This window comes from Erithacus rubecula (assembly GCF_903797595.1).
Source record: "Erithacus rubecula genome assembly, chromosome: 2".
NCBI lineage: Eukaryota > Metazoa > Chordata > Aves > Passeriformes > Muscicapidae > Erithacus > Erithacus rubecula.
Genome location: NC_136685.1, coordinates 21,749,081 through 21,773,599, shown reverse-complemented (window position 1 = coordinate 21,773,599; position 24,519 = coordinate 21,749,081). Strand labels below are relative to the sequence as shown.

The window sequence follows — 24,519 nt, the reverse complement described above, 5'->3', positions numbered from 1 at the left end:
TTTTCCCCAACATAATATTTTGAATTTTTAAGCTTTGACATTTTGAATTTCACAATAACCTTCTGGCAGAAATCTAAGGCTTTCTGTGTCCAGTGGAAAGGCTATGGGTTTCCACAAACATCCCTTTTTAATAAGTATATAGTATATTTTCAAGTATGTTCTGAATCAGTAGTTTTTCTTGGATAGGTGCAAAGCTTCTTGCACCTTACTGAAAGATGCTTCTTCCTCCCATAAAATGACAACATGGAAATATGGATTCAATATTATTAACATAGCAAGCTGAAAAAAAAAGTAAAAGAGGAAATCTAACCCTTCAGACCTTTGTTTTATATGGCATAGAGGAACAAAAGGACAAGCTCTCAACTGAAAATAAATCTCTGTCAAGCTACCTTTAAATCACCCTGATTAGTACAAATAGTCTTGACATATACACTCCCCATACCGTCTATAGGGAATAGAGAGAAATATTGCCTCTGTTCAAACTCATAAATTCGTGGATTTTATGGTAGTACATTAGGTACTTAACATACAACAGAGAGATTACAGTCATTAGGTTAGATCATATTCTGTAATTACCATGTTTAGGTACTGCAGTTCCACACTGAGCTCAAGTCAGGTTGGTGGAGATTCCTCCTGGAATGCCATGCTTCAGTTCCAGAGTAGTCATCTGGAATTTTTGGCTTTGGGGAAAAAAAATTATGTCACACAAGGTTTGTAAAAGGCATTGTGACAGCTACCTGAGTCTGTTAAGAGGCTGAAATCTTCTCAGAGAGGGTCTGTGCTATCTTGTTTATCTCAGTAAGGCACGATCTCAGGTGACAAATGGTAACATGCTAAAGGTTAGCATGAACCACAACGTTCATGCATTATGGTTTACTGCCATAGGATATAAGACAGGAGAAAAGGCATCTTTTGCAGTCATGCTGATTGTGGTGCTTGGTTATTTTACTCTAGCTAGGTGTTATAAAGGTTAGAAATTAACACTTCTATAGTTCAAAAGAGAATGAATTGGGCCCCAAAAGCTCAATGAAGCCCAGAAAATCCTCAGAAGAACAGAAGGCCTCAGATACAGTAAATCTATGCTGTCTGAGTCAAGACCAAGAAGGCACATATTATATTATATCATACTGGAGCTTTGGCAGAATCTGTCATGAGTAGGATTAAACAGCAACTTCTCAAGAGTGCTCACTGAAAAGCATAGCAAGAAATGACACCATCATTACTGCTTTCAACTAGACACAGGCAGCTATAAATGGTGTTTATTTATGACTGTTCAACTATCTCAACTTAATAGAGAATACAACACAACAAAACAAAAAATTATTGGGCCAGATGCAATGCAAACAATTGCTCATATCAAAAGTCTGAGCCTCAGACTACTCGATGCCAGAAAGTAAGTCTCAGCTTAAGCTTAGTGCCCATTTCCATCTTTCTTACAATCTTTAACAAACTCCCCCCAGTCCTCTGACAAGGATAAGTGGATGAGCCTGAGGAGCTCTGACTGGGGAATTCTGCACAGCAGCTTGACTACACGATGTCTGGTACTAACAAGTATTAGCATCATTTTGCTTTCACGAATGGAAAAAAATGAGTCCCGGAGGTGTTCTTAAAATACGGATGAATGCTAACTAAACCCAGATCCCTTCAGTGGGAGTGTTCAGAAGGCAGAGGGCTGGGAGCTGCGGGGAAAGGCAGTGAAGGGGCCGCAGCAGGGCCCGGCAGGGAGGGATCGCTTGCCACGAGATGGCAGCAACGCCACGTCTGGCTCGGCAGCCTGCCTGCCTCGGCTTTTTAATTTTTTTTTTTTTTTTTTTCTTTCCGAGTGAGAACCACAACGTTTTTACATAAATACCAGCTTATTACAAAGTCAGCCTACCTTGTTCAGTGCCCATTCACCACCTTCATGCAACTTACAACGAGAAAACAACTTTGCATATTTCCCCACGAAAGAAAACTCCTAAGTGAATAATTACAGCCTTGAAACTACCTTTCCAAAAGGGCTTGTGTTTCTGTCTTTCCTTCCTATGAGCCTTTGTGTTTTAATTACGGATATAGGTAAGCATTAATTATGGAATCAGGCCCAGCATGCAGTGATGGAGGCAATTCACACTGGATTGAAAGTCAGGGTTGGGCACATTTTTGCCCCCGTTTGAAGGTAGGCCTGGCACAGAAACCCTTGTTGGGATCATGGAGCGTGGGGACCTGTGACACGACGACCTCGGGTCACCATTTCCTTTCCCTCGGGCACAAGGAATCAACCCTGCCTGCTCCAGGCTGGTGGTGGGGAAGCCTCTGGTGCATACTGCCATGTCATATCTTGATTGGTTTTCTTTAGGTTTGGAAAGGATTGTTAATTCCTCTTGCAGAAATTCCTCTTGGCAACAGGAGCTCTCGAGAATGGCAACATTAAGACAAAGCAGTGCTCCGCAAGGAGATTTTGGCTCGTCTCCTTCCTCTCAGGAACAACAGCTTGTTCTGATGAACAACTTAGGAGGAACGAGCAGAGCACATTTTGGACCTGAAAGCCTTCCTCTCTTGAGAGAGCGGAGACGAAAGCAGAGGGTAATTTCACCTAGGACGAGGGACCCCAGCACCCGCACCCAGCACCCCGCATGTGGCTGGGGCAGGCGAACTGCAGGCAGAGCTGGGGGACAGGACAGCGGGGAATGGCAGCAGGAGCCTCCGGGGCAGGTGCAGCCCTACAGCCACGACCCTTCCCCCCGCGGGGGGACACCGGGCCCGGGGAAAGCCATGGCCCCGCCGGGGCCGTTCGGGGGCCGGCAGCAGCCCCGGGGGCCGTGCGGGGCCGTCCGGCGGCGCGGGGAGGCTGCGGGCTCGGCCAGCGCCGGCTGCACAGCGCCGGCCCCTTCCCCTCTCGGTGGGAAGTGATGGTTGAGTCCAGCGGCGGCGGCTTCTCGTGTGGCTGGCAGCCGCTCCGCCGCGCTGCCTGCGCTACTCTCGCCGCGATCCCTCCCTCCCTCTTCTCTCCTTATCCTCCTCCTCCTCCTCCTCCTCCTCCCTCTCCTCCTCCTCTTCCTCGCACTCTCCGCATCCCTCTCCTGCCGCCGCCGCCGCTGCCCGGCTCTCCCCGCCGCGGCCGTGCATGCCGCGCTGCCCGCGGCCCCGGGCGCGCCTGCCGTCCCTCCCCGGGCGCCCTGCCCTGCGCTGGGCGGGCGGCGGGCCGGCAGCGCCGGGGCTCCGCGGGCGCTGAGCGGCGCAGCCCCGCCGCGGCGCGGGACTGATGCTGTCTGCGAGCGGAGCGGAGCGAGCCGCCCGCGCAGTCCTGCAGGAGGCGCCGGGCGCTGCGCGGCGCTCGGGACCCGGACCGCTCCTCTCCGCCTCTCCTCGCCCTGCCGTGGTTATTTGGCGCTGTCCTTAGCCCCGCTGCCGCTCGGAGGACACGGTCGCAGCCGAGAAGAGCCGCCGGGGGTTTTGCATGAGAGTGTGTGTGTGTGTGGAATAACTGCAGACATGACTGCGTGGAGGAAATTCAAGTCTCTGCTGGTTCTCTGCGCGGGGCTCCTCACTGCAGCTCAGGGTAAGATTCGGGTTTCTTGCATTGCATTCGTGTAGGCTGTGGTTACGGCACTCATAACCCCCCAGCTAAATCTCTGCCGCTCGGTTGAGCTCTCTCCCTCGCTCGGTTTCTGCGCCGGCAAACAGCAGGCTCCTCGAGCCCGGTCTCCCTGCTCCCTGCCTCCCACCTCCCGCCGGTGTTCCCCGAGGGCTCTGCTCTCAGCCGGTCACTTCCCCCGGGAGAAGCCAGCCCCCTGGAGTTGGGCAGGAGCCGCTGCGACTCTGCGAGCGGAACCGTGCGCATCCAGCCGCCTGGGCAGCGCCGGAGTTTGGGAACACTTCGCTCTCCGCGCACGCACGAACGGCACTCGCTGCCGTGTGAGGGACAGTCCCCGGGCTGGCAAGTTTGGATCTCCCCTCCTCCCGCCTCCCCGGCTTTTGCCGTGCTCGAGGGGGAGCGCGGAGTGGGTGGTCGCGGAGAGCCGCCTCCGCCTGCTTTCAGCCGGCTCCGCTCCCCGCAAGTTGCGCGGAGGCGGGGATGCGGCGCCGGGGACACCTCCGCCAGCTGCCTGCCCGTGCCGGAGGGGAGAGGACTCCTCTCTGCTGGGTGTGCGGTGGAGAGAGTCTCCCAACCTCAGCTGGGTTTCTCCTAAAAATCAATGGGGGAGGGTGGAGAAACGAGGGGGTGACGGTGGAGAATTTGGTTACACAACTTCAGTGCTGGCCTCAGCCCCATTACTTGCCTCATCGCTGGAGACAACAACTTCCCCATTATTCACTTCGCCTCTCATTAGCCTTGCGCTTTTTCATGCTGGGAGAGATGCGAGTCTGCGTGTGTGTATGAGAGAGGGAGGGAGGGAGGCAGCTCGGAGCTGAGCACCTGTCCCCAATACAGCCTCTGTCTTCTCCCACCTCGCTCCCGGTTGCTCTGCCTGCCTCCGGGATGACGGTTCCCCTTGCGGTTTGTACTGTCTGAGTCTCCCTTAACCCTTCCAAGGCGCCTCACATCGTTCCCACCATTTTATTTTTCTCGCTGCTCTTTTCGGTGCGGAGGCGGCTGAAGCGGGGACAGCAGGGCTACCGCGGCCCGGGTTGGCAGGGGAGGCTGGAGCCTTCCCCGTTCTGCGGGTACCCACGGCCGGGTGCCCACGGCCGTGTGCCCACGGCCGTGTTCCATCGCCCGCCTCGGCGGCACGGCAGGGTGTCTTCCCTCCGATAGCCTCCGGCCGTGATCTGCAGGGAGAGAGGGTAGGAGGCCAGCCCGGGCTGCTGGGAAGCTGGCAGGAGCTTTGCCCGGTCCGGAGGAGCGGCTGCGGCTCCGCACCAGCCCGATGGCATCCCTCCTCTGCCCGGATCCTGCCGCTGCCGCGCTCCACCGGGCACCGCCACCCGGCTGTCTCCGTGGAAGCGAGCGGGGCGAGAAAGGCGCACGGCTTTCCTGGGCTGCGAATCCGCGGCTCCTGGAGATGGGGCTGTGCCCGGCAGCACACACAGCCGGGGGCGGGCGGGGGCTTCTCGGCGCGGCCGCCCTCCCCAAACTTCCAGCATCGCCGCCCCCCACAGCCGCAGGTGCCTCCTTCCCCCGGTCCCCGCCCGGCGGGGCTGGGCGGCCGCTCCCCGCCGCACACGTGCGGGCTCCCGGCGCTGCCCGGGGCTCCCGGCGCTGCCCGGGGCACGGCCCGGCCGGGCGGCAGCTGCGGGCGATGCTCCGGGAGCCGCACCCGCGCCCGGACACCGCGGGACACGGGTCGCTCCCGCCGCCACCGCGCCGCTCCCGGGGCGGGCCGACACCCGCAACTCATTTGTTAAATACACTGTAGCCGGTTATGTCGTTTGACATTTAAGTGTTTTCTTTTCATGGCTGACAGCACATACGAAAAGCTGGAGGCTGGATCATGGTTATTCAGCGACGATCCGACGTGTTTTGCTTACATACAAAGGCTTTGCCAGGAACGTTTGGGCACTGCCTCTGATGCTGCTTTGCGGAGTGTAATTATACCTGCTTAATGTGAAGCAGCAACACACCCACTTAAAGGCTAAAGACTGACTTAATGTCGAAGTCAAACAACAGGTTGAAGGGGAACCATCGGGGACAGTTGACATAATTCCTTCCCGTTTATCTTCCCAGGCAATTGAACACAGGTATCTATATTTAGTCAAATGTAATCCTGAGGCTGAAATTACGTTTATACTTTTGAGAGTGAAAAATCCTCCTTCCTTCGTAACATAAAGACCCAAGGTTTCAGGAGCACACGAAATGATTTTAATTATTAGATCCTCAGAACTCTGTTTTACCAGCCCCTTGCTATCAAATAATTTGGTCACTGTAGAAGGAATTCATCCAGATTTTGCTTGATTTGGGGATTTTATAAGCGAGAAAAGACACAAGTGCTGGATTTCTGGAGGTGTTGCCACAGGCATTCCCATATCTTTCAGTAAAATGACAGGTGGGTTGCTTTCCACATTGTTCCTCGTTATGAAATGAAATGGAAACCCTTTGTTGCTGTGGAATTTTCTGTAACTTTTTTAAGGAACAAGGAGGGATGAAAATGAACATGCATCATCGTTCACTGTGTTAGACTTGAGGTGCAATTCTATACATTTCTTTGGACTGATTTAATCTGATTGAGTTACCTGAGCATTTTGGAAAACATTTGGGGAATTCTTCCCTGTTCATTGTGTTTAAACATCAAGGGAAATTAGCATGGAGTCATTTAAAGGAACCACTTTCCCAGAAGCTATCCTATCATAGCAATTACACTTCAACAAGACAGACAGCATGGTGTTCAGCTATGCATGTTAAGATGGGCTTGTTTATAGACCCATTTGCTAATTCTGATATGTTATATTGTAAGAAAAGCAAACATAAAAAACTCTATTGATTTTCTTGAAAGACAAAGCACATCGGTAAGATTTCAGTAAAAATTCCTACTGGTATAGAACTAATGGTAGATTTAGAATGAATTCAGACTAAAATTCAAGAGAAAAAAGAGTAAAATAAATTTCTGCCATGGCCTAACATCTGGGGACAACCTATATTCAGTGGACTCTAGATTCAGTAGAAATATATACTACTTAATACCTAGGGTTGTTCCAGTACATGTTTTCAAGGTAATTTCCTAGACGTTTTTAGATACCAAATACAGCACCTTCATTGCCACCTAATTGCCTCAAACTAAATGTATATAAGCAGGCTTATGCACAGAGGTATCATTCAGACTGATGGAAATAGCAAAGTTCTTAAAATAGATACAGGCAGTGAAAGGACTCTCACAGCTCAAGATTTTGTTTAAAAAAATAATAAATAAATCTGAAAACATTTTATGTACCTTCTGTTTGCTGCTATCACTTTGTCAAAATAATTGCTATAACTACATCACACTCAAAGTTGCCACTCTGTTTAAGGCCTACTCCTGTTGGACTGAGAGTGTTTGTCTCTTTTAAAGTCTTTTTTTTTTTTTTTTTTTTTCCAAAGCAGTGCTTTTCAAACTGTGTGGCTGGTCTCTCTAGAGAGGCTCCATTCTCTTCCAGAGAAGACTAAAGCAATTCTGGGGAAAATAAGCTGAAAAAAAAAAAAAAAGAATTTTTAAAAGAACATCAGAGCAAGGTATTGAACACCCAGCTGTAAAACCAAGTATTTGATGGATGCATTCTTCATCCCTAAGCTCAATAAGGGATTTGACATAGTGGAGAATATATATATATATATGGTCTCTGACCATGTAATATTTTAAAGTAAAATGCGTTTACTTTTTTTGGCAAGATCTGTGTCTGTCCTTTATTTTTGCACTGAGATATGTGTATGATGTCCTTAGTTATGTGTAGGAATAGGAAACTTGGAAACTTGGTCACCTTGAATACAATGTAGTGGGGAGCATATAAATTCAACAAAGATTCCCCAAACACTCATTTTAGACTCTTGAACCCATAGTTGCAGTTTGAATTCCCACTGTCAGCCAGTAAAGATTTTTCAGTTTCTCTGGTGTGTGTGTGTGGAATAGAATTACTGGTGTGAGGAGCTGGAAATGGTTTACAGGCACATGAAGACATAAGCACACATGGAACTTCATGATGTATTGAAGTCTGTGAGGCCACCTCAGCACCACCTCTGATTTGTACAGATAACCATTCTGCAGGTTGTCTGTACTGCAAATCCGTCTATGTTACTGGCTCACTCTTATGTCCCTTTATACACATGTATGATTTTGATCAGACAATGGAGTTTAGAAAGCACAGTTGTCATTTTTTCCCCAGCAGACTGCTTTGTCTGTACAAGCACTTCATCTTATTTTTACTCATATTAGTGTTAGTATTACACATGCGTTGATATAGGCAAGTTTTTAAAAAGACATCTATGCCACTTATGCCTCAATAGCACTATTTTTACATTACATTATTACAATAGCTCTATTTTACTAATAAAAACTCTTGTCCAAACAAATTAGGAACAATCTGAAACTCTAAATGTTTTGAGTTATGCATTCAAGATTTACCATGCTCTATAGAAAGGCTGGAAAGCCCCAGGGACCACTGTTTTCAACTTTTCTGAGATGTAATCCCTACACCCTCACATTAAACTCCCTCTTGTAACCTTTCCTGGGAGAAGTGACTGCTTGATAGTGTTGCAGTATCAAACCTCCAGTGGGTTTAAAGATAAGATGTAATTTCATCTTGCTCAGATCTGTATGGAGCCGTCGTGTTTTGGCCATGATGGCATCACTGTGCTGGCAAGCAGCTCTGCCAGTGAGCACAGACGCTGCAGCTGTGCCGGGCTGCCTGCAGCCGGCAGGGGATGCAGCGGGGAAGGAAGGGGAGCTCTGGCTGGACTGTGCATCCACCGAGGCAGTGCCATGCCTCTGAGACCTGATCTCCGATAAAACTCAAGAGTTCAGCTGGATTCAATTCAGGGCCACAGAATGAGAATCTGGCCTCTAGTTCTCCGCATGGCTGCAAAATTAGCCCTATTAGACTGAGATAAATTGGATGTTCTTCCAATTTTTGCGGTGAGCAAAGAATAAGAATCATATGGAAATTCTTCTCAAGCGTATGAATCACTTTCTTTTACTTAGAAGTTTTACTTTTCTATGCCAGCTATAATTTCCCTTAAACCATTTTTTTATCAACCACAGACTTTTGAAATGGGGGAAAAAATGGCATTAATGCCTGAGGAAAGCTGTGAGATCTTTCTTTGTCCTGACTTTGTTCTGGCTGGATGAAAGACTTCACTCCACTATATGACATTTCTATTGCATTTAAGAAAATCTACCCTGTATTTGTTGTAAGATTTCTCAGAGGAATAACTACTTACACAAATTACTTGGATTATTGTTAGTATTATATTGACACCCAAAGGCAGCATATATCTGTTGTCTGCATTTAGTAATTGAACAATAAATGGAGGCATGCATGCATGCTTTTAAGAGTAATAACGCATCTTATTTCTAATAACAACTCTTTCTTTCTCAGAGACAATAATTTTTTCTGCATTTCTTTCTTACATAGGGAAAAAAAAAGTGATGGTAGTTTCTTGCAATTTTTACCTGGAGGGCAGATTAATTTAAAGGACAAAGCAATATTTAATCACTCTTACATTGCTGATGATTAACCAGAAGTCTTGATTAATCACAATATCATCAATGATCTGCTTTTAGCAAAAAATCAGAAAAAAAAAATAATCACAATTTCTAGCAATTATAGTAATGCTTTAATTTCCATAATAAAAATTAATCACAGTTTCTTGCAGCTTTTTAATTATTTAATTATGCATTTTAATGATACATTCATGCATATTCTGAAATAGTGATTTGACTTCTTTCAAGTAAATTTCTTGTCTCATCCCTGTCCAGTAAAAGGTAACTTCAGGCAGTTCTGAGAGCTCAATTCTGCAGCACTGGAAACTGAAATTTGTATTGATTTCAGAAATAGCTCAATTGGCTACTTTTGTACAGATTGCTACTCCAAATAATCCAGACAAAGTAGATATTGCAGCTGAATGGTGGAGTCAGACCCTGTTTAATTTGAGCTCTTATGGATGAGAACGTCTTACTATGTTTACATCCATGACTGACTAAAAAAGGAAAACTAGATGAATCACAGCAACAAACCTGGATAATATTAATATATTTATGTTTATGTGGAAGCAATTTTAAACTGTTTTAAAAGAGTATCTTTGGTATCTCTGAACATCTGACCTCTACCTTACTTCATTTTTTCTCTGCTTTTTCCTTTAAAGACATTATGAAAAAAACTAGTATCATTTTAGTCTCTGGATGCTTTATATATATCTTACAGTATCCTATGGATACTGAAGTACAGAACCATGTTGCATATTCATGTCTTTGTTGTACAGTGGCTTTCCAAAAGAAACATTTGCAGCACTGCAGCTGACACAGACCTGAATAAATAATAATGAACATAACTTTTTATGCAGCGTTTGTTTCGCAAATTTGTGTGAAATATGGTCAGCTTTTAAAAATTACATTTTGCAGTGCTTACTTAGTGCCTTGTGTTCAATTACAAGGCAGTGTTTTTTTTCATGCAATTTTGCCAAACATTAGGCTTTTCTTTTTTTATTTTTTCTTGCTTGTCTGATATTTTCCTTTGTTTGTTTGTTTGTTTGTTTGTTTTGTTTGTTTATTTTTTTGTTGGTTGAAAATAATTTTAAACCTATGCATGAGGGTTTTTAGTGAAATGTTATAATTCTGATGTTTACAGCAAGCCTTTGACATTCATCACAGAGTAAATCTGCATCTAGTGATATTTTTTCCCCTTCACCCATCCCATGATTTGCAGATCAAATATAGCCATGATACAATATTGCATAAATCATTGTTTACTTCCTTTGACCTGCATTACTTGTCATATTGTGTTCACACATAAACTCCAAAAGAATACAGACATCCAAACTTTTATTTTGCTTACACTGGTGCTGAAGTGCTGAAACACAAGCAATTTACAGTGCACTGGGAACAAGTGCAGCCAGCCTTGCCCTGTACTTGAAAGTTGGGTTCAAGGGGACACACTGGAGACCACAACCAGGTTATTTTCTTTTTTAAATAATGGCCAAGCTGTAGCTTGGATTTCAAGCGTCCTCACTGTGCTTGCAGTGCTGTCTGCTGAAATGGATGGGTTAGCTGGGCTTGCTTTGCAGAGTGTATCCAGAATACACAGCTGAGATCCTAGGCTTGGCTTTGGGCACTGTGCTTGAGCTTGCCTTGTGTGAGTGCCTGGGGGCTCAGCCTGAATCGTGGTGTGTATAACACACACCATGGAGCTCAGGACCCACATCACACTGCTGCTGAACAGCACAGGTGGAGCAGGGAGGAGCAGGGAGGTCACTTTGTCAAGAGGCAGCTGGTGTTAGGAAGCAAGTGGCTAGATATTGCAGGAATATAGAGGAGTTTACAGAACATGCCTTGCCCTGAACCTAGCAAAAAATATGCAGGTGACTGTAAGTGCAAGGAAAAAAGGAAAGAAAGAATGATGTTTACACAACAGTGAAATTTTTGAAAATGCCACTTCAATTAAAAAAAAAGAAAAAGCTAAATTTAACTTATTTTTAGACTAATTTTGCATGTTTCTGGCTGTGAAACAAATGGTCATGACAAATCACACTGTTCTCACTAATGTTTGTGGGATATCAATGCAGAAGCTGACTGCATTCAAGTGACTAAGTACACTATTTTAGCTTTGCCCCAGCAGCCAGATTCTCTATTGGTATCCTGCTGATGTTTCTTATAATAAATAGATTGTGTCATACCAAGCATTTTTTTTTTTTGAGGGAGAGGGGGAAACATTTTATAATTCACTTTCAGAACCACAGTTCAACCCAACAACTGCTAATATCACAATCAGTGGCACTCTGCATTTGTAGATATCTCTCTCCAGATATCAAATTAATTATCTTAGCATGTAAATATCCTCAGCACACATTTTGACCCATTGTTTGCAGTGGATGTTGCACTGGAGAATGTAGTGTTAATAGATCTTATGAAATCAACAGTGGCAGCAGGAGTAGCATTTTGATCACTAGCTGTACTCAATTGTTTCTGTTTAGCTTTCCTGTGAAATCTGTATAGGAAATGCTTTGTTGTGAAATTTAATTAACATGAATGAAAATACAGAAATCTTCCATTCTTTTTTCTTGGTACATAATGTAGTTAACTTGAAACTAGTTGTAGCGAATAAAAGCATTCTGCTGAGCAGAAGTAGGTAAATTAGACATAGACTCTAGTTGTCATTTAAGTAGTTTGGGTTGCTTTATAACAGATTTGAACTAGTTAGAATCTGATCTGAAGGTTGGGGGACTCACAGAATTTAAAAAGTCTCATTAACCTTAAAAGAGTTTTTGTCTTGTCCCTGTTATAGCCACACATCACACAGACAACTTGCATTGAAACAAGAATGCTAGAACAAGTCTAATAGCATTAAAGGAAATTCATACTCTCTGTTATGAAATTGACCACAGAAATGCTCTTTAGAATCACAGAATGGTTTGGGTTGGAAAGAACCTTGAAGATCACCTCATTCTAACTCTCCTGCCACGGGCAGGGGCACTTTCCACTTATTCCATCTTGCTCAAAACCCCATCCAACCTGGCTTTGAACACTTTCCAGGATGAAATATCCACAGTTTCTCTGGGCAACCTGCCTGACCATCCTCACAATCAAGAAGTTCATCGTAATGTTTAATCTAAACCTACCATCCTTCAGTTTGAAGCCTTTCCCCCTTGTCCTGTCATTACATGCTCTAGTAGAAAGTCTCTCAGAGTGTTGCTTGTAGACCTTTAGGTACTGGGAGGTGCTCTGAGGTGTTCCTGGAGAGTTTTCTTACTCACACTGAACAACCCCAAGTCTCAGCCTGTCACCAGCCCTCTGATCATCTTCATGGCCTTCTCTGGACTTCCAACAGGAATATTCTTACTGTCAGGGGCCCAGGGCTGGACACTGCTCTAGGTGGGGTCTCATGAGAGGGAGTGGAGGGCAGAATCCCTTCCCTCAACCTGCTGGTCCCACTTCTTTCAGTGCAGCCCAGGACACGCTTGGCTCTCTGGGCTGCGAGCGCACATTGCTGCATCATTGGACTTCTCACCCACCAACACCCCCGTGTCCTTTTTCTCCTCAGGGCTGCTCTCAATCCATTCTCTTTCCATCCTGTGTTTGTGCTTGGGATTGCCCCAACTCCTGTGCAGGACCTTACAATTGGTCTTGTTAAATTTAATGAGGTTTGCACAGGCCCAGCTCTCAAGCCTGTCCTGCTGGATGCTGTCGCTTCCCTCCAGCATGAGTCTGCCCTGAACTCGGTGTCGTTTCCTTAAAGATAAATGATGCCTCACATTTTTTTGACCTATCTGAAATGTATCTCACTCCACTGCCTTTCACTGGTTACATAATTTGTTTGGTTCTGAGAAAAGATTAACCTTTAATTGCTTTCTTTAGCAAGATTTAGTAAATAGGCTGATAGCATGGAGATGATCTATGCAAACAGCAAAGAAGGATTTCTTCAACCCATGTTGCCATGACAATTTAGATTTTTCTTGTCAACTCCTGAGAAGCTTCGAAGTAATTTCTTTAAGGCAATGAATCAGGGGATATTTTGGAAATTGAAGTTGCTCTCTTTTTAAAATTTAGTATAATTTAGCACAGTAAGGAGTCTGACCCAAAAGATTGTAAGTTCTACAAACAAGAACTATTGGAAAAAATATAACATCATGTTACTCTCTTTGTATATCTCTGATGATTTACATTGGCAGTGAAGCTGACTTCAGATGCATTATTAAGTGACTTAGATTTTTTTTTATTAACTATGTGATAATAATAGTTATCATGGAAATAAGAATGGATGATGAATAGTGGAGAACTCAGCTTATAACTGTCATTTTGATCCTCATGACAGTACTTTATCTTGCAGTCATTTTGAGGTAATTAGATTAAAGGAGGATTATAGAACAAAGATGGACTAAACATTTTATTTTTGTTACAGTTACAATTATAACATTGGTTCAATGAATGAGAAATAAAATCAAAAGGCTGTTGTCCACATATTTAAATTGCTATCCGAGATAAGTGCCCCATACAATGTTCTTAGTAATCAAAGTGAACTTCCCTCTTGTTGTTTGTTTTAATTGAAGTAGACTGTTTTGAAAAAGAACTAAAACTAGTCCAAATTAATTTAATTTAATTTAATTCCTAAGAAATAAATTACTGGCTAAATGAGTATTTCTTAGGTTGCTGTTAACACTGATGAAAACATGATAAATTGAAAGAAGATAATGAGAAATGCTGTTTCTGCTGGGAAAATACATTTCTCTGTATAGAAGACAAGAAAAGTAGCTCAGTAATGGTTTTCTTTTTAAAATGTTCCTGGCAGATGATGGTCACTGTGTTGGTGTAGTTTGTTTACCGCTTTGCAATAGATTTGAGATGAGTCATATCACATTAGAAGGAAAATTGAGAAGTTGTTTTGTCAAAGTGAATTCTGTTTTCCTTTTTTGTCATGTATACTCAAATTACTAGTTCTCTTTAAACAGAGACACCTAATTGATTTTTAATAAGTGTTTATTCTTGTTGTGTCCATAAATCTGAGTTCCTGTTGTTAGAAATTGTAAATGCAGATATATAATTTCTATATATGGAATAAGGTGGCTGAGCTGGAGCCTTCTGTCACTTCACCTCATGCATCTCCACTATTTTATTTTCATGCTAGTTTGAACACAGTAATTCCAACATCTACAAGCACAGTTGTTTTTCTCAAGCCTTTCTATCCTCTTGCCTTCAGAATGGGAGCTGACTGAATAAGGACTATAGGATGAGTTCTTCAGATTTCATGTTCTATAGACATTTTTATTTCTGTCTTAATTCCTTACTAACTTTGTAAGTCCACTTTACTGGTAATGCATCTCAGTTTATCCAGAGTTAGGAAAAATTATGCTTATCAGAATATTTGGTAAATAAACAGACTTGTGGATGTACTTATGATGTACATGATGCTAGGCATTCAGAAGGAAATACAACCTTCTTTTTCCAAAATATTTAGTGGAAGAGAAGATCCATTGGTTGAATAATATAACATGGGCATACTGAACAATAAATTGTGTCTCAGCTCATTCTACCTGCAGAACAAGCTTTAGCATTAAGTTTAAGGGTTCTGGGATAAGGGCAGAAGGTACTGTTTGCAGTCAAGAGCCTAGATATACCTGCAATTCCCACTGACATAAGAGAAAATTGCAGATCTGAGCACTTTTGAACATAAAAAAATGTGCTGTACTTAACTATTACACTTGAGAATTTTCAGAATCTGAATGCAATAGTGCTGTGAAGGAAATGAATAGACAACCATATTAAGCATTTACTACTGTTATCTCCTAGGCAGTGTCTGAATTAAGCAAAGTTTCTAGACCTATCAGTGTTGTGTTAATGTTTTAGGAAGAAGAATTCCCCAAGGGAAGTTGAAATTTTTCCTTAAAACCGCTGGATTTAAGTAAGTCTGAGTATTGAAACAACAACCAGAACAGAGGAAAAAAAAATAAACTAACAAAAAAACCCATAAACAAATGAAAAACCAACCTGGATCTGATGTAGCCTGGAACAAAACATTTGTGATTACAAAGCAAACAAAAATCAGTATTTGGAGTGAAGCCGACTCAACCACTACTATCTGTCGTGCATAATGGAGGCTGCTGTCCATGGCTAGAACTAAAAACAATCAGTTCCTCTATGAGTATTCATCATTTTTGCATTTATCCTTCACGGATGGTAGCTAGGTACAGTTGCTTGTGGCTCCATTTTTCTTTCTAAAAAACCAGGCTGTTTGTAAGTGGTGGGCAGGCTCTTGTGGGAGAAAAGTATCTACCCAGTTTTACCACTGTGGAATATGTACTAAGCTTCTTTTGATATTGTGCATCACTCTACAGACTGTATTTGCAGGATGCATATATTTGTGAAAATATTTTGAATTTGCTTTGTCACTATATTGGTTTTGTACGGCCAGGTTTTGGTAGTTGGGATGCTACAGGGGTGGTTTCTGTGAGAAGTTTCTAGAAGCTTCTCCCAACAGAGCTGATGCTAGCTGGTTCCAAGATGCACCCACTGTTGGCCAAAGCTGAACCCACCAGCAGCAGTGGTAGAGCCTCTGAGGAAACATAGTTAAGAAGAGAGGAAAAAGAGAGTACAATGGCAACTACAGCTAGGAGAGAGCACTGTGAATGTGGGAGAGAACAATTGCAGGCCCCCAAATCCCTGAAGAAGTTAGGGGAGTGCTCCAGGTGTCAGAGATTCCCCTGCAGCCTGTGGTGCAGCATCTGTGCCCCTCAGCCCCTGGAGGTGCAGGGACCCCTGCCAGAGAGGTGCATGCCTGAAGCAGCTGTGACCCTGGTGGAAGCCCACCTGGAGCAGGCTCATGGAACAACCTGTGGACCCATGGAAAGAGTAGCCCACACTGGAGCAGGTTTGCTGGCAGGACTTTTGATTTCACAGAGGACCCATGCTGGAGCAGCCTGTTGTTTAAGGACTGCACCTTTGGAAGGGACCTGTGCTGGAGCAGTTTGTGAAGTGCAGCTCATGGGAAAGACTCACATTGGAGATGTTTATGGAGGATTGTCACCTGTGGGAGGGATCACATGGTGGAGCAGGGGAAGAGTGTGAGTCCTCCTCCTGAGGAAGGAACAGCAAAGACTAATCTCTGATGTACAGGGACTGTAACCCCCATTCCCTGCCCCCCTGCACTGTTAGGGGGAGAATGTAGAGAAAATATCAGGGGTGAATTTGTGCCCTAGGAGAAGGGAGGGGTTGGGGGAAGGTATTTTAAGAGTTGGTTTTATTTCTCATTGTCCTACTCTGACTTGATTGTTAACAAATTAAACTCATTTCTCTGGGTGGAGTCTGTTTTGTCTATGACAGTAACTGGTGAGTGACCTCTGCATGTCCTTATCTCAATCCATGAGCCTTTCATGATATTTTCTGTCCTGTGCCCAAGTGAGGACAGGAGTGATAGAGCAGATGGGAATGTCCATCCAGCCAGAGCCAACCTGCTGCAGTCACATAACACTGGTACTTGTAGGTGCAAGTAAATCAGAAGCATTTGTGCACAGTCTCAACGGCAGTTTGCTGCTCAGATCCACTCAGTTATACTGCTGTTGTCTTTGGTGTTGTCCAAAATGTGCACAAGAATCAGGTCCCCTGAGGGTAAAAACTCAATTAAAAAAAAGAAACTATTCTTTTATTCTAGAAGGATAATGCACTGCCCAATGTAAAAAAATGAGTTGTCGTGGTGACAGACTGTGTCAGGTGAAGGATGAGCATTCAGCATAGACAGCAGATGGAAATCATTCTTATACTTCATTGACATATTCTTCAGTAGTGCCACTGAAGAAGATAAGATATCTCAAAAAAGAAGCTACATATGAAAAAATATGACAGCATTTAATGGGTTTTTCAGTCAGGACTATTCTACTTTTTAAATCAATACCTACTCATGTCATTTGCCCTCTTCTACTCAGTTTTTCCTAGGATATTTTGTCTATGATTACACTTATTCTTAAAATCTATTAGGCAATGATTTATTAATTTGGTTTTTTGTATATCCCAGAGTATAGGGACCCACGATACAAAGGATCATATGGACATAGAAAGATGAAATGGACAATGAGGACAACATTGCAACAGGAAATTTAAGTCTGGGGAATGTTATTTCTTTTATGACAAGTATTAAACAAAACCTCTTATCTTCCGAAGCTTAGGCCATAGGAGGAGCTTCATGCTGCCCTGTATTTTACAGACAACACAGCTCAGATTACTCCCCTTGTAACCATCAATCATTATTCAAGGTTCTTTCTGATTTCCATTGCTGGCATTTGTTTTACTGGAGAGCAGTGCATAATCAACTTCCCTTTTTGCCAACAGTAACACAGTAGTACTGATGCAGTCCTACTAAGCAGAACTGGTAGTATATCCCAAAACCTGAAGCATCTGCTGGCAATAGTCCTCAGTGGAAGTTCTGGTGCCACTGCTGTGGGGGTCTGATGTGGTCTCAAATAGAGACTGGTGCTCTTATGGGCTTGGTAGTTCAGCTGTTAGGCTGATACAGGCTTTATGTTGGCATGCCCAAAACCATGGTTTTCATCTTGTAGGACTGGGAGGGCTGGCACTATCAGATTTGCATAATGAAACACTATTTTTCTTTCTTCTTCCCTTACTGTTTCTTTAAAATTTTGCTTTTGCAGGGCTCACCTTTCTTATTCCAGTCTATTATTCCACTTTATTATTTCTTCTTTTGCTGAAGGAATATAAGATATCTTCTTTATTATTCCCCAACATGGTTGTTTAACATTCTCAAGGGATAAAATGCCCAGGGTCTAATCTGTGCTGACTCCTGCAATGGGGGCAGCCAGCACAGAGGCTGAAGATGGGTACAGGGCCCTCTTAAGACCTGAAGATTTAAGTCAGGGACATAAACTGTGCCCAGATTTTGTTATGTTCTATGAATTTGGTTAAATTTCTGTCTTCATGTATTTAAAAATGCAAAAAGTGTCACATCAAATCAGACCAAAATAACCTCTCTCTGACAATGGCCATTAGCAAATGCATAGGAAAAAAATTGCAGGAATCAAGATATAGACAGGCTTATATTTTAGCAGCCTCTGGCCAGTTTAGAGAACTCTTAGCCAGAGGTTGCATCTATGTTCAACATCCATCAACGAATTTAACCTTCCTGAATCTGTTCTTGAACCTATTCATAATTCAGACTACCACACTATTTTCTGACAATCTGTTTTACAATTTAATTCCTGCTGTGTGGAAAAACACTGCATTTTGCTTGTTTTGAAGCTTCTACCTGCTCATTTTACTGAGCACTTCCAGCTCTTCAGAAATACTTCACCCAGCACAGAACTTTGCTCCTGATAGATAGGAAGGATTTATGTGAATCTGTAAATTGCATCTTTTCCCCTGTAAATGCAAAAAATCCATATGGATATTTAGAGTACCTATCTTCAGTCAATACCAATGCATGATTCCCAAGTGCATTTCTCATAATTTTTAATGATTATGATATTGTAGTAAGTGCTGCTGATGCACTTAAAGGAATAATTGTATTTCATTACAAACAGACACCTCCTTTTATCCTCCGATCCTATTACCTAGTTTTTATTCTCATAATAATATTTTTTTGTTTTCTTTCCAATAAATAGTAAAGACTTTACCTGGTGACCATCTGGATGACAGCAATATTCCACATTTTGCCCTATGAGAGATTTCTGGAGGGACAACAGAGAAAACACATGGAAAAATTAGGTCCTGGTGGGGAATGAATACATCAAACTAGGTGCTTAGTGATTCAAGCACCTGTTCCGTTGATGTTGACCTCCATGGAATGTGTTTAGTAGCTCAGTGCTAGTATAAGTTGCATTAAATAGTAGCTTCATCTTCCATATATGCTGTTTGCCCCTCTGTGATGCAGTGTTTCTCTTGTCACAAGTCATATCTTGATGGTGTTCTCTTTCCTGGGACAATAAGGAAAAAGCATGGTGAAAACTGGTGTGGGAAAAACTTGAATGAATGGATCTGGTAAAGTATTGGGTTTCTGTGAAGATCAGGGAAACGCTGCAGGAATTTCTGGTAGAAGGGGTTTAAGAAGAGGACCATTATACTGCAAATGCTGAAACCACTTCAACCTTATAAATCATGCAATTTACCCCCTCTCAAGACCCAGATCTAAAACAAATTGTGAAAAAACCCACAAAAAACATTGAAAATTCTGCCTCTGGATACTTAGCTCAACACTTAAAAAATGCAAGATATTCTCTGAGCTCAAATCCATAGGTTTCCTGTTGCAGTTTCATGTTTAAAAAATGTATTACTGTCTGAAGAAGAATTGTTTCTCTTGTTTCCTAAGACAGCAGCCTTCCTTCATGCATTTAAGTGAGCAATAGAGAATGTACAAATCCTGGCATTCTCTTTTATTCTACCCCTTTCTCTCAGGACTGTCAGTGGAAAAACCTATCAGCATCACAAAAACAAAACAGTGATGCAAATAAATACTCAGCAAGAGCATAGCTGACCACAGTGAACAAGAAAGCATGAGATAGAAGGGGCAAGACTGTCTTTAATGTTAGCAAGTCTTCCATAAGTATTGTTTCTCCATCATTGTGAAAGGCTCTGTTTCATTCCCATAAATGAGAAATTTCTGAATATTTCTGACAGTTTATTCAGGAAAGGAAGGCACTAATTACTCTTTTCCTGTGCAAACAGAACTATTGCTTATCTTTTAAGAAGAGGCAAGAGCACATGGTAGTGTGCACAGTGCAGTGCATGTTCCTGAAAATTTCAGAAAATAAAAACCTGGTAACTATTCTAATATAATATAATAGAATGTATAAACTTAAGACCTAGATCTGAGATGTGCTGAATTCTTGAGATCCTAACTTATTTCATGGATGTTGTGGACACTTTGTGGTAAATAAATACAGAGAAGAATTTAGGCATCAGGTTTTCCCTTTATTGTGAAGATACTTACATTTAATACTTGAATTTTATGGAGCTACCACTCAACACCTGCTTTAACCCCAAAACCAGACAAATTTACACAGGCTATTTTTCATTAGAAAATATCATTTGAGCCTAAAATTACATTTCTTGGCATACTGAGAATGGTTGCATACTGTGTCAGTTTGTATAGGACTGTTATTGAACAGTCATTGTAATCTTCAATATAGATTTGCCTTCCATAGAAATAAAACAGCTTGGCTGTCTTTAGGTGCACCTGCCAACTTTGGCCTTATATAAGATATTTCTGGGGGTGGAAGTGATGCCCTCTTACTTTCCCACAGTAGAGAGAGTAATTTAACAGTTGGAGTGCTTAGCTACCTTGTGAAAAATCTACCTCTTTCTTTGGAAAATTAAAGCCTGTCTTGTTTTTTTTTTTTTTTTTTTTTTTTTCTCCTGGCATAATCCATGACTGCTGTAGTCTCTCCTTGTTGGGGTTTCCAGTTTCCAGGAAGGTTTCCAGTTAAAGTTTCCTTTGGTAGTAGAAGATTTGGGTTCCAAACCTTGCTTAAAGGAAATCAATATTAAATATTAAAAAAAGCTGCTGGAACAGGAACTGGACACCTACTGGTCCCATCTTACATGATGAAGGGCAATAATCACCACATCAGAGTCATGCTTCTGGATGGGTTTCTGTCCTGTTCAGTGAATATTCAATTATTCGATGAAAAGTGGAATTGCAAGTAGTCAACTCGGAATACTGCTTTGAGCTTCATTTTCCAGTAAGCACCTAAAAGATAAGTGCTGCAAAACCTATTTTTAGCTCATTTCTGGATATAATCAATAGCTTTTATCACTAGGGACTTAACAACCACCATGTTATGCCCATCACATAAATCTACAGTCTTATAAAGAGAGGTTAGCTACTATAATGGATTGATTAATTTGTCCCATGGTTCATATTTATATAAAACCCAGGCAATTTTTTTTCCCCTAGTAAAAAGTCTGTAATGCCACTTAATTTATATCTGCCACATCTCTGCTGAAATTGTCATTGATATTTGAGAGATAAAATTTAGGTCAAGATATAATACTTCCCTTTGGAATCTACATGCATTAGTCTTATGGTGCCCAGTTGCCTTGGCAATGAATGTATAAATACATGTGTGCACAGGTGTCTCAGAGAGACAGAATTGAGCAATTTGAACCTCTTGTGGAGGCAGTGCCATAGTCCCCATTCACTATTCTTCAAGTTTTTTAATAATGCAGAAAACCTTTCCCTGTGTTTATAAGTGCAGCAGTCCCAGCAAGTTCCTGCCACACAGCAAGGTGCCATTCTGGAATACTTCATCCTAACACACTGAAGTTTAGCAGCTCAAGCCCATGACCTTGAACTTCCACCAGGGATTTCTGAACGACTGGAGTGATGTGCTGGCAGTGTATTCCCTCACTTATCAAATGCAATGTTACATGGATTTTCACCTCAAGACACAAGGAGTCATGTAATTGAGACTGGAGGACACAGATGTGTAAATTTATCACCACATCCATTTCCCTCAGGATGACACATTGCATTTTGGCTCCCTGTAAACAGAAGAATGCATTTAGAAAAGCTTTTGATAGCTGTTTGCTGTGCTAAAGAGTAGGGCACCCTTGAAAGTTCTTCCTCATCACTGTGAATTTAATGTGACCAAAATATTTTTAATTTCACCACTCTATATTGACAACAGGACTTTATTCTATTTTACTACATGTAGTAAAATGGCACATACAAATGGGCACTCATAAGAAAGAAAAAAATCAAAAAACACACCATAACAAAAAAGTCATGATTTCATGATATTTGGGATTTTTTCAACAAAATAATTTTTAAACAGCTACTAAGGAACCCAGAGGGACAGAAGTCTATTTACTGAGACAATTTAAATAGATCCACCTAGGAATTATTTTTTTCAGGTTGAAAAAAAAAGGAACTAAGTCTTCCAAAAAAAAGTAAAGACAGTCCAAGAAACTGTACATCAGTGAATTTAACAAGAATTGTGGGGAAAATTAAACTACCATAAGGAAGTGTGAAAGAACAGCTTGAAGATCAGTTTGATTAGGGATAACCAGCATAGATTCAGTCAGGGGAGGTCATGCTTAACTAACCTGATGGAGTTCTTTGAAGGTTTTACTGCCACTGTAGATAAGGGAAATTCAATGAATGTAATCTACTTGTAAGCTTTGACAAGGCACCACATCTGAGATTAATGGCTAAGAGAAATCATCATGAAAGTAAAGAAACTGGGATGGAAACTAACTTAACTAGGCCACAAAGGGAAAATCTGGACACAGTTTCTGAGGATTCAGTGTTGGGCCTTCTGTTATTCCTAATTATTTGTGTCTGAATGTAACTGATGGGGGGAGGGGGTAGAATTTGTAGCTTATGTAGAATCTGAAAGCATAGCATGGAGTGCAGAGCAATATGCTCATGATCAAAAGGTGCTGTATGATCTATATAATTTGTTTAGCAAAAAAATTTCAGAATTTTGCTGGGAAAATGCAGAATAATTAATATAGAAATACTAAACTGTAGTACCAAATATTCACTAAATAAAACAGTCATCTAATATACTTAGCAACAAAACAATTTGGGAATTATTAAAGACATAAACTGAAGTCATCAGCCCAGAGGAAAGCAGCATTTTAAAATACTTATATGCAAAGATATTTTAGAGCACAGAAAACATTTTCATGTCGGGATTCATTGTAGGGAAACAAAGGATGTAAGATCCCAGTAACTGTGAGAAATGTTACAGAACCTCAGGGTTTTTTACCATAAACCAGGAAAATATATGATGTTTTCATTACATTAGGACCTAGGCATTCTAGTCAAAATTAAGGTATTATTCTCTTAGACTAATACTAATGGGAGAATAGACTAATACTAATGGGAGACAGAACCTTTCTATTCTAAGGAGCTTATAATAAAAAAGACTAACTATACAGGCAAGGGGAAAAAAAGACACAAAGAACACAATAATTTATCCAAAGTAGGTATGTGTCTAAATTTTGATCTAGGGTTCATTTTTTGAGTCTCAAGTCAATATTTTATATAATGAGCTACATTATTTCTTTGTAGGTATAAGGGTTTTTCTTAACATGAGGTACAAAACCTAGCTGATTAATTTTTTATACATATATATAAGCTTAGAAATAGAAAATTCTTATTCTCCTTTCATTCGGGGCTTAACCTCAGTCACTGATTTCACAGAGCCCTACTTAAATCTAATAAAGATTAGATTGAATTCTTAAGGAATCTTTATATTCCTTCCTAACTATCTGATTTTCAGAGCAAAAAGTACAGATGCATTTTTGAGGGAAAATAATTAAATAATATATATATATATAAATAAGTTCAGCAGACAGTTGGTTTTATGTGAGAAAAATGAGGAAAACAAAATTAACAAAATTTGAACAAAATGGTTATTTTTTTATTAAATATTCTTCATTCATTATGACTTTCTTCTGCTCTGATGTCTTCTAGGAAGTAAAAATATTCTCAGAAGATCAGTGTTTCCCCCTAGTTATGGAAAGTTTCTTTGCTATATGACTCAGAGCTTTTAAGTTCATGTATTTAATTTTCTTTCATACATATATTCACTTTTACAGCTAGGGCTATACCCAAAAGGAGACTTTGTACTACAGCACAAATAGCCATGGTACCTAACTTCCTAACATCTGGTCACAAATCCTGAAATTACAAGTGTGTGAGCTTTATTATTTGTTGGGGGAACCCTAGGCATCTAGGAATAAAATCATAAATAGTCAGTGTGTTTGTAGACAGAACAACAGTACAACAGACTGTAGATACAATATCCTCTATCCCTTTCTCCTCTAGAAATAGTCCATTCAGCCCTGTGAGAAGAAGATCCTTCTTTATTACTATATGTACTACTACCACATCTTCCTAGCTATCCTCTTGTCTTCCTAAACCATAAGACCAGAAATTATCATTTGAATGTTAAGGTTTGATAACACAGAGGGTCTTACCTGTTTTTCACTCTGTTCAGTGCAATGCACTTACAGATCCAGAACCCTCACTGCTTCAGTACCTCCGTCTCTAAATACAGAGGGAACAGATCAGAAAGTGCCTGCCTCAGGTAATGCTTTTAATAGCCAAAACAGACAGGCAACATTAACATCTCTATACAAGGTACATTCAGTGATTATGCCTGTACACCAAACTGCATGAAATCTCAGTCCAAGGCTGGCCATTCTTTGCTCTGGTAGCACATAAGGTCCTGTCTGGTGGTACTGTAGATCCTACTCCCAAGCCATTATCTTATTCTTTATATAGTTTAGGCTCATGTAAAATGCTACTGATCTTCTGGTCTAAGCAAGTTTTATTCAGCATGAATTTTGCAATGAGAATGTGAGTCAAGGAGGATATTTATGGCCTTAGTTCAGTAACAGTTCTGAACTAACTTACCTACTGTGGCTGCTGTAGCCACTAGTAAGGAATTCACTGTCTGTAGGGAAAGAT

The 24,519-nt window shown here is 41.7% G+C and overlaps 1 protein-coding gene across 1 annotated transcript in view; it reads left to right on the top strand.

Annotated features, from left to right (window-relative positions):
* Positions 1–3,063: 3,063 nt before the first annotated feature.
* The window catches only part of CSMD1 (CUB and Sushi multiple domains 1), a 1,041,152-nt gene continuing 1,019,696 nt past the window's right edge, over positions 3,064–24,519 (top strand). Inside the window, 1 exon segment of the mRNA XM_079329059.1 lies at positions 3,064–3,538. Coding sequence (XP_079185185.1) covers positions 3,472–3,538 — 67 coding nt within the window. The 5' untranslated portion in view covers positions 3,064–3,471.